The 14,821-nt window shown below is 41.0% G+C and overlaps 1 protein-coding gene across 1 annotated transcript in view; it reads right to left on the minus strand.

Moving 5' to 3' along the window:
• Positions 1-555: 555 nt before the first annotated feature.
• LOC148138228 (uncharacterized) overlaps positions 556-14,821 on the minus strand; it is a 90,685-nt gene continuing 76,419 nt past the window's right edge. Inside the window, exons 4-5 of the mRNA XM_087981927.1 lie at positions 13,447-13,518; positions 556-3,388 (exon numbers count right to left, since the gene is read on the minus strand). Coding sequence (XP_087838053.1) covers positions 13,492-13,518 — 27 coding nt within the window. The 3' untranslated portion in view covers positions 556-3,388; positions 13,447-13,491. The remainder of the gene's footprint in view (positions 3,389-13,446; positions 13,519-14,821) is intronic.

The following is a 14,821-nucleotide window of genomic DNA, read 5'->3' on the forward strand; positions in this document are numbered from 1 at the left end:
TCTGTACCGAGCAGGTTAAAACTGGTTTGAATATTAGCAGGCTTCTTGAACTTTGTAAAATGTTTAGTTAGAGTTAAAAGTGATCAAATCTCCTTCAACTTAGTGACAGGGATAATAACAGGAGTACAAATTAACTAAAGAAAAATCTCAAAAAATATTACAGAGAAACAGCATGTTTAGCCAAACTTTCGGGACACAAAGACTGAAAGACTGTGAAATACTGCATCGCAAAATATCTCTCACAAGGAACCACATCATCATTTAAAGTGAACGGCAATGAATGTAAGTTCGGACTCATTTATAGAAACATGTATGCGTTTGTTGTTAAAGGCGGGTGATTGAAGGCTGCAATGCGTGCTATGGACCAATTCTGTAAATCCAATTACGAAGCATCTTTGAAAAGAAACCATTTGCTGCATGTAGGTGTCACGGCCTACCATGTTTTCTTCGTCAAATTGCCGGAGACCAGTTAAAAGTCAAATACAGGGCTTTGTATCAGGAGTCATATGTAAAACAATGTAAGGAAGGCAATTTCCCCAAAGTACATTACAGAAAGAGAGCTATTTATCTGATAGTCCTTAATTCAAGATTCCTCCCTTTACATGTCCCGCCACGCCCCTCGCCACTTCCCGCCATTACATCATTGATTTCAAAATCCCTAATCAAATTTGTGTTGAGGAAGGGTCATTGGAATTTAAACGTTAATATTTCTCCTCGAATGCTTTAAAGCCTTTTAGATTTCAGTAGCATTCTCTGTTTTGCTGTGCGACAGTGAGAGGATTCACCGTTGTGCTGCTTTCACACTCGTGCAATTAGAATTCCACGTCTTTACCATTCAAGTCATGAAAGTTGTTCTTCGCAGCACTGTTCAGTAGTGTATCAAATGCTTAAACAAACATATCAATGAGGAAGGACTGAAGCAATTAACTTCCAAGTAGCAGACAATTACTGACAAACGTCATGTTGTTCAGGTTGTTACACTTTCCATCGTGTCCAAATTTCATTCATCTGCAGTGATATCATTGATGCAAATCATTCAGAAGAAAGGGCACTGTTGTGGCATGGGGTAAATGTTCTGCTAATTTAAACAGAGAAGCTCACCTATCGCCGTAATCTGTTAAATTTCGAGAGGCAAAGGACGACCCAGCTCTCATTATTTGAAGTAAAAATTAACAATGTTATTCTGAAAGTCCCACAGAGAAAATTAAAACAACAGTTATTTTGTTAACAGCCCTTCTCTTCAACTTATCTTTTACCTCCCACTCTACTACACTGGTCCGATAAATTCCCTCCTACATTTATGGCAAAAATCAATTTCATGCCCATCTTTGGATGCCAAACTTTCTCTGTACATTCCTCTAGGTCGACTTTGGCGTTCCACTGCACACAAATTGCTTATAGATAGGTAAAAGAGATCTATTCAGCTTACAGTCTGTTTGCTGGTACTCTTTGATGTTCTCCGCCTACCTGTTTAAGGCATCTGCTTCCAGTCCCACAAAACGTCGGATCATTCAATTGGGTTAATATCATCCCAAACATTAAAATTCAAATGCGATTTGATTTTGGCATCACGGGGATAATTTAAACTGATTGGCCGAATTTGATTGTATTTTCTTTGTTCCATGGCAACGCAAGTCCAGCTATTTGTTTCAAACCAATGATATATTTTCAAATTGTTCAGCACACGTTGTCATTTCAATCAGTCCTTGCTAGCTACCTCTCTATCTTAAAGGTGCATTACAAGCTTATATCTTCATAACACCATCCCCTTAAGAAAAAGATGGCTTATTTTTTATACATTCATAAGTCACATTATTATAACAAACTTATGACTTTAATCTAAGTTCATATTAAACTCTTCCCTCATAGGCATAACATTGAGTAGATACCAGTCTCGTGTGTATTTTATCAGTTAAATCCATGATAATACATCGGCGATCACATTCTTTAACCAAAGTGTGTTCGATTTGTGAATAAAAGTCTGTAACATAAGACTTCAATGAAATAATCTTCTATTCTTGTCTTTAAATTGTTCCAACTACATACAAGCATTGTGATTTTTATCCACAAACATCTGTGATATATTGTTCATGATGTACACATTAAAATGTTGTACAGCCAGTAGCAAACTCAATAGTTCTTTATCCATCGTAGAATATTTTCTCTGGTGGATGTTGAGATTCTTCAAACAGTAACCAACTTGCGGTTCAATCCGATCACCATCTTCCTGCACAAGTCAGAAACACCCATGTCACTAGTATTGATGGCAACTTCGAAAATTTTCAAAACGTTTGGTGTGGGCTAAAACCGTTTGGTGGTTAATATTGCTTTTAAATGGTCAAATGGCTACTGGCAGTATTTTGTCCACCAAAACTTTCTGTTCTTTTCAGCAAATCGGTTCACGGTGTGACTGCTGAGGCTTGGAACAAACTTCTGATAGAATCGGCTTGGTCGAAGCACCTTTTTGTTTGAAGTTCGTCATGGAAATTCGTCGATAGCCTTCGCCTTTTCTTTCCGTGTTGTCAACCTTCCACGACCGATGTTATGTCCCAAGAATGTCAACTCTGCTTTCACCAATTCAGCATTTTTTAAAACGTTTATTACTAGTTTAGCTTCTTGTAATCGTTCAAAGATTAGATTATATTACTAAACAGTGTGGAAACAGGCCCTTCGGCCCAACAAGTCCACACCGACCCGCCGAAGCGCACCCACCCATACGCATTCCCGTACATTTACCCCAACATCTAACACTACGGGCAATTTAGCGTGGCCAATTCACCTAACCTGCACATTTTTGAACTGTGGAGGAAACCGGAGCACCCGGAGGAAACCCACGCAGACACGGGGAGAATGTGCAAACAGTCAGTCACCCGAGGTGGGAATTGAACGCGGGTCTCTGGTGCTGTGAGGCAGCAGTGCTAACCACTGTGCCGCCCAATCTCTTCCAACCTTATCATTTGATCTTTCCAGCACTTCATAAAGATCACTACATTGCCCAAGTAGACTGCGCAGTTTGTGAGCCCAGCCAAAACTCTGTTCATGAGTCTTTGGAATGTGGCGGGTGTGTTCATCATTACAAAGAGCATCACTATTGATATATAGGGTTCCAAACACAGAACTTTCTTTTGCCATCACTGATAAATGCACCTGCCAGTAAGCACACCGTAATTCCAATTTGGTCATGTAACTGGCTTGTCCAACTTTCTCAATACAGTCCTCCAATCTCGGTATCGGATATGAGTCCAATTTTGTAACGACATTGACTTTCTGATAATCCACATAAAATCGTTGTGTCCCTTCCAGTTTGGGAACGAAGACAATTAGTGAACTTCACTCGATCTGACTCGGTTCAATGATATCCTGGTTGAGCACCTGCTTCTGCACCTGTCTGGATTTGAAATCATTAACTCTACAGGGTTATTTTATCATAACAGTACTCCTTCCGTCTACTTCAAGTACAATAGCATTAGTTTTCCCCATCCAATTCACACATATGTCGTCATACTGCAATAACAAAATTCTCAACTGCGTTCTTTTCTCCGACGAAAGTTAGCTCACTAACTTATCCAACTCTTCAAGGACCTCGTCATTGTTTTAACATATTTTGATGCACATCAAAAGCCACATCTGGATTTGATTCCACATTCTGCGGGGCAGTAACAACACCTGTTTCTCCAGTTCATTATCTCTTCTAATTCTCTGCAGTTGACCTAAACATTGACATATAACCCGCACAAAAGGTTCTTCGAATTCAGTGTCACAAAGTTAGTTCTTTCTTTTTCTAAGGGCTGTTCCTTGGCTTAAGGATACTCTGTCCTTGATTTTTTTTTCAGAGTGGTAATAGATCAGGCCGAACTCCGATCAGACTGGTTTGGCACAGAGATGAAAATGATTTTGAGAGGCCTTTTGTTTATATGTAAACAGATGAGTCTTCAAGCCAAAGTGTTCATATTTTAGAAGTGACCTGCATAATGAAAGGGAAGTGGTCAGCTCTCTAGTTGAGCTGAGCAGTTCAGTCCAGAACTGGTTGGGAGTTCAACAGTGAGCTGAGTGGAATCTCTCTCTCTCCTTCTAACATCAAGCTATGAACATGTGATCCATTTATATTGGTTTTTGAAGGGAGTTTGCTTATTGGGACTGTTGTGCACGTTCAGAAAGGCATACTTAAGTCTAGGTTGGACAGGCTGAGTTATGTAGGGTTTTTTTATTCTGTTCTTCCTGTTTCTTTGTGCAATTTTGTGAATAAATGTTCTGTCAGTTTCAACCCTAGTAGTCGACTTCACCAAATCAGTCCGGTAATTTTCACTGTCCACTTACAGAAACAAATTATAAAGTTATGGTCTGGGCTACCTGCATCAGAATGTTTTGAGAAGTCTGGCCTAGTCCGTAACAGATTGGGGGCTCTTTATGGGATGTTAAACAGCGAGTGTTAGGTGCTAGTGTCTTTGTTTCGGGTTTTGGTTTGTGTCAATAGACAAAACTTGCGACAGCAATGGCACTTTCAGTGGATGTGGTGACTTTAGTAGGTTTGCAATCGGTAAATAAGGTCAAGCTGCAGGTATTAGCAGACAAGCTGAAAATGGAAACTGCCTGCTTCCGTGAGGAAAAGATAGATAATTAAAGCAGTAGCTCAGCATTTAAACTTGCTGAAGAAAACTCCAGAATCTATAGAGATGGCCAGAATGCAATTGCAATTAAAGCAGCGTAAGTTAGGGCGAGAGATAAGGAAAGTGCAGAAGAAGTGAAACAGTTTGAGTTACGATTAAAAGCAGAAGACAGGGAGAAAAAGAGAGCAGCAGAACAGAGAGAATAAGAGAACGAAGAACAAAGCAGGGAAAAAGAGAGAGCTTTTGAAACTCAAAAACTGACACTTAAAAAGGAAAGTCAGCTGAAAAAGCTGGAGATAAGGGCTGAAGTTAACCTTAGCAGGAAAGTAGTGCAAACTCACGTGGAAGACCAGAGAGCTGAAAAAGCAACGTTAGCAGCTGAAGTGGATGACGATTATGAGTTTATTCATAAAACTTGGTTTGGTTTCCAGAATCAATTTCAGTCCATGAGGGATAGAAATTGGATCAAAGAGAAATCATCACGTGAAAAGGGAAAGGTAGATCTCAGTGAAGATCATATGTTCAATTTACACAGATTATTAAATAAACTACTGTTGGGAACAAAAAAATTATAAAGCTCCGTTGTTGTTTACATTGTAATGAAGTGGGCCACATGAAATCACAGTGTCAGTGATTCACAGTAGGAGAAAGTCAGATGTAGGAAAACTGAGCAAGCCTAGAAGTTTTGTTGGACGAGTCACAAAAAGCACAAAAGAATGTAGGCAACTGCCTCAGAGTGTACAAGATGATCAGAGGTTGATTAAGGAAGAAGTGCCAGATCTGCTTAAAAAAAATCCATGCAAGGGTAAAGTTTATTCACATAGGCCAGAGGTAGTAGGTAAGGAGGTTACAATATTGAGGGACACAGTATCCTCTCAGTCTGTATTGCTGAAGGATGAGGAGGTATGCACTCCTGAGGGACTATTGTCAGAAAACGGACTGGTAACAGGAATTCATGTTGAGACAAGTAGTGCTTAATTATGTAAAGTGAGGATAGTGAGTCCAGAGAAGAGCGAAGAAATTTTGGTAGGAGTACTGGACAAACTCTCAGCTCCAGGAATGCAATTTGTCCTTGCAAACGAGATAGCTGATTCACAGGTGCTGTGCTGCCTACTCTAGTTGAAAAGCCAGTGGAGACGCAGGCAACCAACGACATGGAGAATGTTTATCCAGGAATGTTTACTGATGGTGTGATTACAAGATCACAGAGGTAAAAGTTGAAGCAGGAAGGATCAAAAGGGACAGATAAGGAAGCTGACACAGTGTTATCCGAAACTTCCTACGGTCAGATAAGAGGAACAGAGAAGGAGCAAATGGATAAACATGCTAGTACTTTTGCTAATTTAAGCTGATAGAGGTATAGCAGAAAGATGAAGAGTTAAAACAGTTATATCAAAAGACATTCATAGAGAAGGAAATTGAATACATTCCTGTGTGTAATTTCTTAATAAATATTGTCTTATTGAGGAAATGGAGACCATCATGCATTGCAGTGATAGAAATGCGGTGCTAGAAGTGGCGTGCGAGTTACCACTTGGAGGTCATTTTGGGGTGAGGAAAACAAGCTAAAATGCAAAGACATTTTTACTGGTCTGGACTACACAAAGATTAGATTAGATTACTTACAGTGTGGAAACAGTCCCTTCGGCCCAATCCACACCGACCCGCAACCCACCCATTCCCCTCACATTACAGGCAATTTAACATGGCCAATTCAGCTGACCTGCATAGGTTTGGACTGTGGGAGAAAACCGGAGCACCCAGAGGAAACCCACGCAGACACGGGGAGATTGTGCAAACTCTGCACAGTCAGTTGCCTGAGTCGGGAATTGAAACCGGGTTTCTGGCGCTGTGAGACAGCAGTGCTAACCACTGTGCCACTGTGCCACCATGCCACCCAATGATGTAGATGAATTTTGCCAATTATACCATCCATTTCATCTCACCTGAAAACCACAGGCAGTAATAAAACCTGCACCTTTATTATCTATTCCTGCATTTGAGGGACATTTGACAAGAGTCTTTACTGATTGCGAAGGTCCCCTACTTCAACCAAAATATGGAAACAAGTATTTACTAACAAATTAGGTGTATCAATTAGATTTCCAGAGGCAATCCCATTACACAGCATCACAGCAAAAAGGGTTGCAGAAGAATTACTTGATTTTTTTATGAGTTACGGACTACCAATTCAGATCCAGTCAGATGAGAGATCTAACTTCGCATCCAAACTATTCAAGAAAGTTATGGATAACTTGGGAATAAAGCAATTGATATCTATTGCGTTCCATTCAGGATCGCTGGAAGCGCTAGAGAGATGGTATCAAACACTAAAGACCAATTTAAGGGTTGATGGTCAGGATTATCCAGATGATTGGGTTAAGGGAGTTGTGTTTGTTCTTTTTGTTATCAGAGACGCACCAAATGAATCGACCAAATTCAGTCCAGTTGAATTAACGTTTGGGCATGCAGTAAGAGGACCATTAAAATTGATTGAGTAGAAATTAATAAGTCAAAATTCAGAGACCACCGATTTGGCCTTCACTACTTGATAAGGACTGCAAACAGGAAGAAATCTCTCAGAGTGTGTCATGTGACTATGCTCAAAAGGAGTTTTGACAAGGAAGAAAAAAAAGCGAAGAAGGAAGAACCAAGTTCAGAGGATTTTGCATTTGACATTCCTCAAATCAAATTGAACAATGAGGAAGTTGTCAAAATTGGGAGTTACATTGAGTTACATTGCACAAGAAAATGGAAATGACCTGAAAGAGTTATTACTATCAAATGGGGAAATATGTGGAAATAAGGTGGGAAGTACAAACCTAATTGTGCATGATGTAGAGATATAGGAGATGCTGTTCCAGTTAACCAACATCCTTATTAGCATAACCCTTTAAATTTGGAACAGGTTCAAGAAGGAGTTAGACCGCATGATCCAAGATGAAATAATCGAAGAGACTTAGTGACTGGAGCTCACCTGTCGGCATGATGCCAAATCCAGATGACACCCAACGGTTATGTGTGGACTATCACGAAGACAACGCTGTTACAAAGAGTGCTGCATATGCAATTCCAGGGTTGCAGGACTGTGTGCAAAACGTGGGACAAGAAATTTACATTTCTCAGTTGGATTTCTCAGAGGCAAGTACCTCTGTCAGACAGAGGAAAGACAATTTCGGCTTTCGTAACGCCAAATTGACTATATCAGTTCAAAGCTATGCCATTTGGTACGAAAAACTTCCCAGCCACACTTCAGAGACTGATTAATAAGGCCATTGCCTGATTAACCAATTGCGTGGTGATATTGATGACCTGGTGGTTTTTGCTTACTCATGGAAGGAACATTTACAGCATTTATCGGACTTCTTTAAGCGACTTCGGAAGGCAGGCTTTGTCTTAAACCTAGCCAAAAGTGAATTTGTCAAAACCCAGTCACCTTCCTAGACCTTGTTAATGGAAATCGACAAATGGCCCCATGAGATGCAAAACCGCAAGCATTGGAGATTGTCCCACACCGTCGACGAAAAATGAGGTACTGCTTTTACTGGGATTGAGTGGATTTTACCAAATGTTTGTGCCAAACTTTAGCAGTGTGGCTGCTCCTTTCCCTGAATTGTTAAAATAGGGCAAGAAGTTTCAGTGAACAGTGGACAGCGAAAAAGGCATTACACAGCCGAAAACCTATGTTAACCAACGCCCCAGTGTTGGCCACACAGGATTAAACGAAGCCTTTCAAGGTGGCTATTGATGCCAGTGATGTGGGTGCTGTTGCGGTGTTGCTGCAGGAGGATGTTGAAGGGATAAAAAGAACCATTAGGTAATTTTCCAGGAAGTTGAATGTTCATCAACAGAAATATTCAATGGTGGGCAAAGTTACTTTAAAGTTCGTCTTGGCCTTACAACATTTCTGTGTTTATATTAGCAGCAAGGCATCTGAGACAATCGTACACACTGATCATAACTCAGTGATATTTGTAGAAAAATTTAAGGACAAAAATGTCAGAATGTTAGTTGGAACTTGTTATTGCACCCATTCAATTTGACTATTTGACAGGTTGGGAAAACAGGATTGATTTTGTGTTATGGAGACTCGAATAAGATACGGAGGCATTCGGTGGTGGTTGCACTGTGTCCTGAATTTGCATGTAATTATGCATGTTTGCATGTTTATAGGTAATATGATGTGTATAGTGTTTCGACTACGAACCAGATTTTTGAAGGTCTAAAAATTGAAGACATCCTTTGATATTAATGGTAATAAATCAGTCCGGGCTCCGATCAGACTGGTGTTTTAGGCAGATGATAAGGATTTTTGGGAGGCCTTTTTTATATGTAGTCAGATGAGACTTCAGGCCACATCTTTTAGAAGTGACCTGTACAATGAAACGGGAGTGTGATCATCTCTCGAGCTGAGCTGAGCAAGTCAGTCCAGTACTGGTTGGTAGTTCAACAGTGAGTTGTGTAAACTCTCTTCTTCTAACTTCAACCTGGAAGCATGTGTTTCCTTTATACTAGTTTTTAAAGGTAGTCGGTTTATTGGCACTGTTGTGTACATTTGGAACAGCATACTTATATCTAGTTTAGATAGACTGAGTTCTGTCGGGGTTCTTTATTTTGTTCTTTGTGTTTCATTGTGTCATTTTGTGAATAATTTCTGTGTGTTTTAATCCTGGTAGTCAAACTCACTAAATTAGTCTGGGTAATTTTCACTGTACACATACCGAAACAAATTGCAAAGTTATGATCGGGGCAGCCTGCTTAAGAATGTTTCGAGTGGTCTGGCCTAGTCCATAACAGCAAGAATTGTCAACAAAGGTGTTGACTTTATTTCCGCCTGCGGCTAACCTACAATTTGGCATGTATAGCAGGTATGGCAAAGGTTAACCACACCCTTGAGTACTCCAGGCTAGTAAAAATGTTTTTGTACATTAGCCTGAGTCTTCATACCCCGGGACGATATCCCATAGGTAGCTCATGTGTAACCCCTAATGTTTCCCGACTGTATGTTCCCGGGAACACAATTTGGTGCACTACGGCACACTTCTTCTCTGCACCCTCCTGCCACGGTCTCTATTTCCGTCTTAGGATTCCAACTTTTCCCTAATAACTCTCAGGAATATTCTCTGCCTCCTTTCCCCAGTATGCATTCACATACATACCTTTTATCATCTCGTCAGTCTGTTGCAAATCCCTTGTTGTTTCAGAACTAAATACTTCTGACTGAGCCTGCGCCTGTTCAGGTTTTTTTTTTCTCGTACCATAACGTCAAACAAGGTGTCCAGTAACCGATTCTGAACTCTTTCATCTTTCTCTTCATTTTTTGCCTTTCGCTATGACTTGTGATAAAGGGATCTTGATAACACACAGGGAAAATACCAGGATAGTTTTCTTTGAACTCCTCAGTTTCTTGGTCTTCCTTGGGCTTCTCTACAAGAGATGGTGTCACTCCCACCTTCGACCCTGCTAAACCATTTGCTCCCAAAAAGAAAACTGAATTCTTGGAACTCACACTTTATGAATCACTCCTCCTGTTATTTCCCCAATCTTGAGTCGGTACTTCTTACTGATTTTACATAGGGGAACGCTATGTTACTGTCCATTATCCCACAAAGAGCCACACTCTTGGGTAACCGATCAGAAAGAGGGCAAATTCGCTCAACTCTTACTATTAGAGACTGGTTAGATCCTTTATCTCTCAATATTATCACTTCCTGTCCTCTCTCCCTGTTCTTTCTGGGTAAAATGTACCCACATATGCGAATTGTTCATAGAGATCAGTTACTAGCTCCATACTCAGCCTCTGATTCTGCTGTCCACCCTCCTGCAGCTCCTCGGTTCTTCTTGAGGTTTTGATCTCAATAATGTCACTGGCTTAGCTTATTTTACCACATCTTTTCCCTCATCGTCTGTGTTTAACTCCCAGCACTCTCACTTTATGTGTCCCACTTTACCACAGTGGAAACACTTGAGGCCTTTCGCTTATTTTCCATACTCGGAGGCTTCTTTTTGAGCCTCTGGTAAACACTTACTATTGTTTGCTCCACTTTGTTTTCTACTGTCGGATCTCCCTTTTCGCTACTTCTATCCCTCACAGGACAAAATACAGGCCGAAGCATGTCTTATGCACCAACATGTATGCATTTGCCGACTCTCCTTTATTTCTCATTTCCTGAATGATCTGTTCCTCATGTGAACTCTTATCATCTCTGGAAGTGAGTTTTTAAACGCCTCCAGCAGAATAATCTCTCTTAGAGCCTCATAGGTCTTATCTATTTTTGAGGCTTCCACCAAACTACCAAAATGAATATGTTTAATGCTTTCAAACTCAACATTGGTCTGACCTGGTTCCTTCTTTATATTTCTGAACTGCTGTCTATACTCTTTTGGTACCAAGTCATAAACGCTTTAAAGAGCCTGTTTGACCACTTAAAAATCGCTTGACACCTCATCTGACTGTGCGGTAAGTACCTCACTCACTCTGACCATCAGTTTAGTCTGAACTAGCATTACCCATAAATCCTCGGACGACCCCATCTGGCTCGCAAATATTTCAGATGAAATAAAGACTTCGACATTTTTCTCATCAAAATGTGGTAGAGTTCTGGCATTTTGTACTTATCACAACCATCTCTTTTAATGTTCATACTGTTAACTTTACATTGCTGACTAAGGTGCAACTTCTAAAGTTCAAGTTCTCTCTCTTTTTGCTCAGTTAAGAACCTTATCTCTCTTTCTATCTCCATTTCTTATCTTTCTCTTTGCTCAGGTACGAAACTTCTCTCCATAAATGACCAGTACAACATGGAACATTACAGCGCAGAACAGGCCCTTCAGCCGATAATGTTGCGCCGACCTGTGGAAGCAATCTGAAGTGGGCAGCATGGTGGCACAGTGGTTAGCACTGCTGCCTCACAGCACCAGAGACCCGGGTTCAATTACTGCTCTCAGGCGATTCTCTGTGTGGAGTTTGCACATTCGCCCCGTGTCTGCGTGGGTTTCTTCCGCGTGCTCAGGTTTCCTCCCACAATCCAAAAATGTGCAGGTTAAGTAAATTGGCCAAGCTTAATTGCCCGTAGCACTAGATGTAGGGGAAAGTGTCTGGGCGGGTTGGCGTGGACCTGTTGGGCCGAAGGGACTGCTTGACGCTATTTCATTTTCAACCATATGACTGTCCAATGCCCGTTTAAATGCCCTTAAAGCTGACGAATTTATGACTGTTGAAGGAAGTGCGTTCCAAGCCCTCACTACACGCTGAGTATAGAAACTACCTATGACGTCTTTCCTGCATCTGTCACCCCTCAATTTAAAGGTATGTCCTCTTGTGTTGGTCATCACCATCGGAGGTAAAAGGCTCTCACTGCCCACCCAATCTAACTTTTTGATTATCTTGCATGTCTCAATTAAGTCAGATCCAAACTTCTTCTATCTAACGAAAACAGCCTCAGGTCCCACAGCGTTTACTCATAAGACATTACCTTCATACAAGGCTACATCCTAGTAAATCTTCTCTGAATGGTGTGCAAAGAACCACATCCTTCCTATAATGCGGTAACCAAAACTGTAAGCAATACTCCAAGTGCGACTGTACCAGAGTTTTGTTCAGCTGCAGCATGACCTCATGTCTCTGAAATGCAATCCCTCTACCAATAAAAGATGACGCACCATAGAACATAGAACATAGAACATAGAAGAATACAGCGCAGTACAGGCCCTTGGGCCCTCGATGTTGCGCCGATCCAAGCCCACCTAAACTACACTAACCCACTATCCTCCATATACCTATCCAATGCCCTCTTAAATGCCCATAAAGAGGGAGAGTCCACCACTGTTACTGGCAGGGCATTCCATGAACTAACTAACTGCTGTCTATACTCTTTTGGTACCAAGTCATAAACGCTTTAAAGAGCCTGTTTGACCACTTAAAAATCGCTTGACACCTCATCTGACTGTGCGGTAAGTACCTCACTCACTCTGACCATCAGTTTAGTCTGAACTAGCATTACCCATAAATGCCTGTTTGACCACTTAAAAATCGCTTGACACCTCATCTGACTGTTCTTCTGGATACTCACAGACTTTTGAAGTCAGGGTTATGTGCTGCTGATAACCTGCTACGAACCATATGCCTTCTTAACAACCCTGTCAACCTAGTTGGCACTTTTCAAGAATCTATGTACATGGGCAACGAGATCTCGCTGCCCGTCTACACAACCAAGAATCTCACCATTAGCTCAGTACTCTTTATTGCTGTTGCTCCTTCCAAAGTGAATCACCTCACAGTTTCCTCATTATCTCCATTTGCCATCTCTCAGTCCAGCATTGCAGCTTATCTATCACCCTTTTTAACCTGCAACATCCTTCAGCATTATCCACTGACCTCACTGCCATTCGTAAATTGGCTCATCCATCCTTCTACGCCCTCTTCCAGGTCATTTACAAAAATGACAAATAGCAATGGTCCCAAAACAGATCCTTCTGGTACGGATCGTAGTAACTGAACTCCAGGATGACTATTTCCATCAATCGCCACCGCCTGTCTTCTTTAAGCTATCCAACATCTCATTCAAACCACTAAATTACCCTCAATCCCATCCCTCTGCATTTTGTGCATTAGCCTCCCATAGGGAACCTTAACAAGTGGCCTAATGATATCCATATCCACCACATCAACCGCATTACCTTCATCCACCTGTTTGGTCACCTGCTCAAAGAACTCAAGGAGGTTTATGAGGCACCGTGTTGACTGTCTCTAATCAACTTATTCCTCTCTTGACGATTACAAATGTTATCTCCAACACTTTACTCACAACCTAAGGAAGGCATACTGGTCTACAATTACCAGGGTTGTCTCTCCTCCTGTTTTTGAACACGTGGTCAACATTTGCTATCGTCCAGTCTTCTGGCACCATTCCTGTAGAGAACAACGACATAAAAATTAAAGACAAAGGCTATGTAGTCAGCTCTTTGGCGTCCCAAAGAATACTTCGATAAATCCCATCCGGCTCAGTGGACTTATCTATTTTCACACTTTCCAGCATTGCTACCACGTCCTCCTTACGAATTTCCATCCTGTCTTGTCTAGTAGCGTGTTCATCACTATTCTCTCTCTCTCTCTCACTTTCTTCTCTTTCACTCTTTCTTTTATCCCTTTTATCTTTCTCCCTTTGTTTGTCTTCTAACTTAAGTTTCCTCAAATGTAATCGAAGTTTTTATAAGTCTACTGCACTTCTCTTTTGCTCTGACATACCCGCCTGTTTCACTAATTTCCTTACATTTTCAGCTTTACTTTTGTCTTTGGTTAAACCCAATCCTGACGTCTTTGATAATTTTAAGATTATGGTCTTTGCCTTTGTTGCTAAACTTTCTTGTCAAATTTCGAAATCAACGTCAAATCCCAGAAACTCGTTCCCAATTTTAAGAGCCATTTCTGTAACTTTTAATTTAACCAACCACAACTAACCGAGATTAAACACATTGTTTCAGCTATGTTTTATTTAAAGGTCGAGGACACGAACCGGCAAGTGTTTAAATGTGCTGGGCTGTGTTTTTCGTATCCCAAATCTGTCCATATCTCAGACTGGAATTGTCTAAACCAGATCAAATGACGGATGAAACCCCCCCAAACTATTACTACACAAGGTACCCCCTCTACTAATTTCGACCTGACGCACAGACAGGTTCACCTCGCGCTGTTAATTTTGAGTGGCAAAAAACTATCCCAGATTTCACTATTTAAAGTAAGAAAGCCAATTCTATTACTTAAGTACGAGAGAACATTAAAACTAAGTAAAAATGACAATTATATTACTTAGGTACAAGAGAGAACATTAAAACCACTGTTTACAACTCCTCACCCTTTAACGTATCTTTTACCTCCCACTCACCAAACCGGTCCGATTAAAACGAAGAACACCCCTTTTATGATATGCAAAAAAAAACACAGTTCAAAACCAGTCAGCTTTGTCGACATTCCTCTGTTGGATATCGTCTAAGAATTTGCTCTCGGATTTCCTGGGTCATCTCCCCTCATTCTGCTGCTGCTACACAACTTTCCCTCTGGACCGGTCCCTTTCGGAGAAGCATTTGGCTGGCAATCCACACTTTTTGGTTTTCTTGGCAGTACTCCACACAACTGTTCAATATATCTGATTTTATACCCCGAAACAACGGATCATGTCTTTGGTTTGATGCTGTCAAAATGGAGAAAGTGAGGT

The sequence above is a fragment of the Chiloscyllium plagiosum genome, unplaced genomic scaffold, assembly GCF_037043375.1.
Source record: "Chiloscyllium plagiosum isolate Xiang-an unplaced genomic scaffold, Cpla_swu_hap1 HiC_scaffold_41, whole genome shotgun sequence".
Taxonomy (NCBI): Eukaryota; Metazoa; Chordata; class Chondrichthyes; order Orectolobiformes; family Hemiscylliidae; genus Chiloscyllium; species Chiloscyllium plagiosum.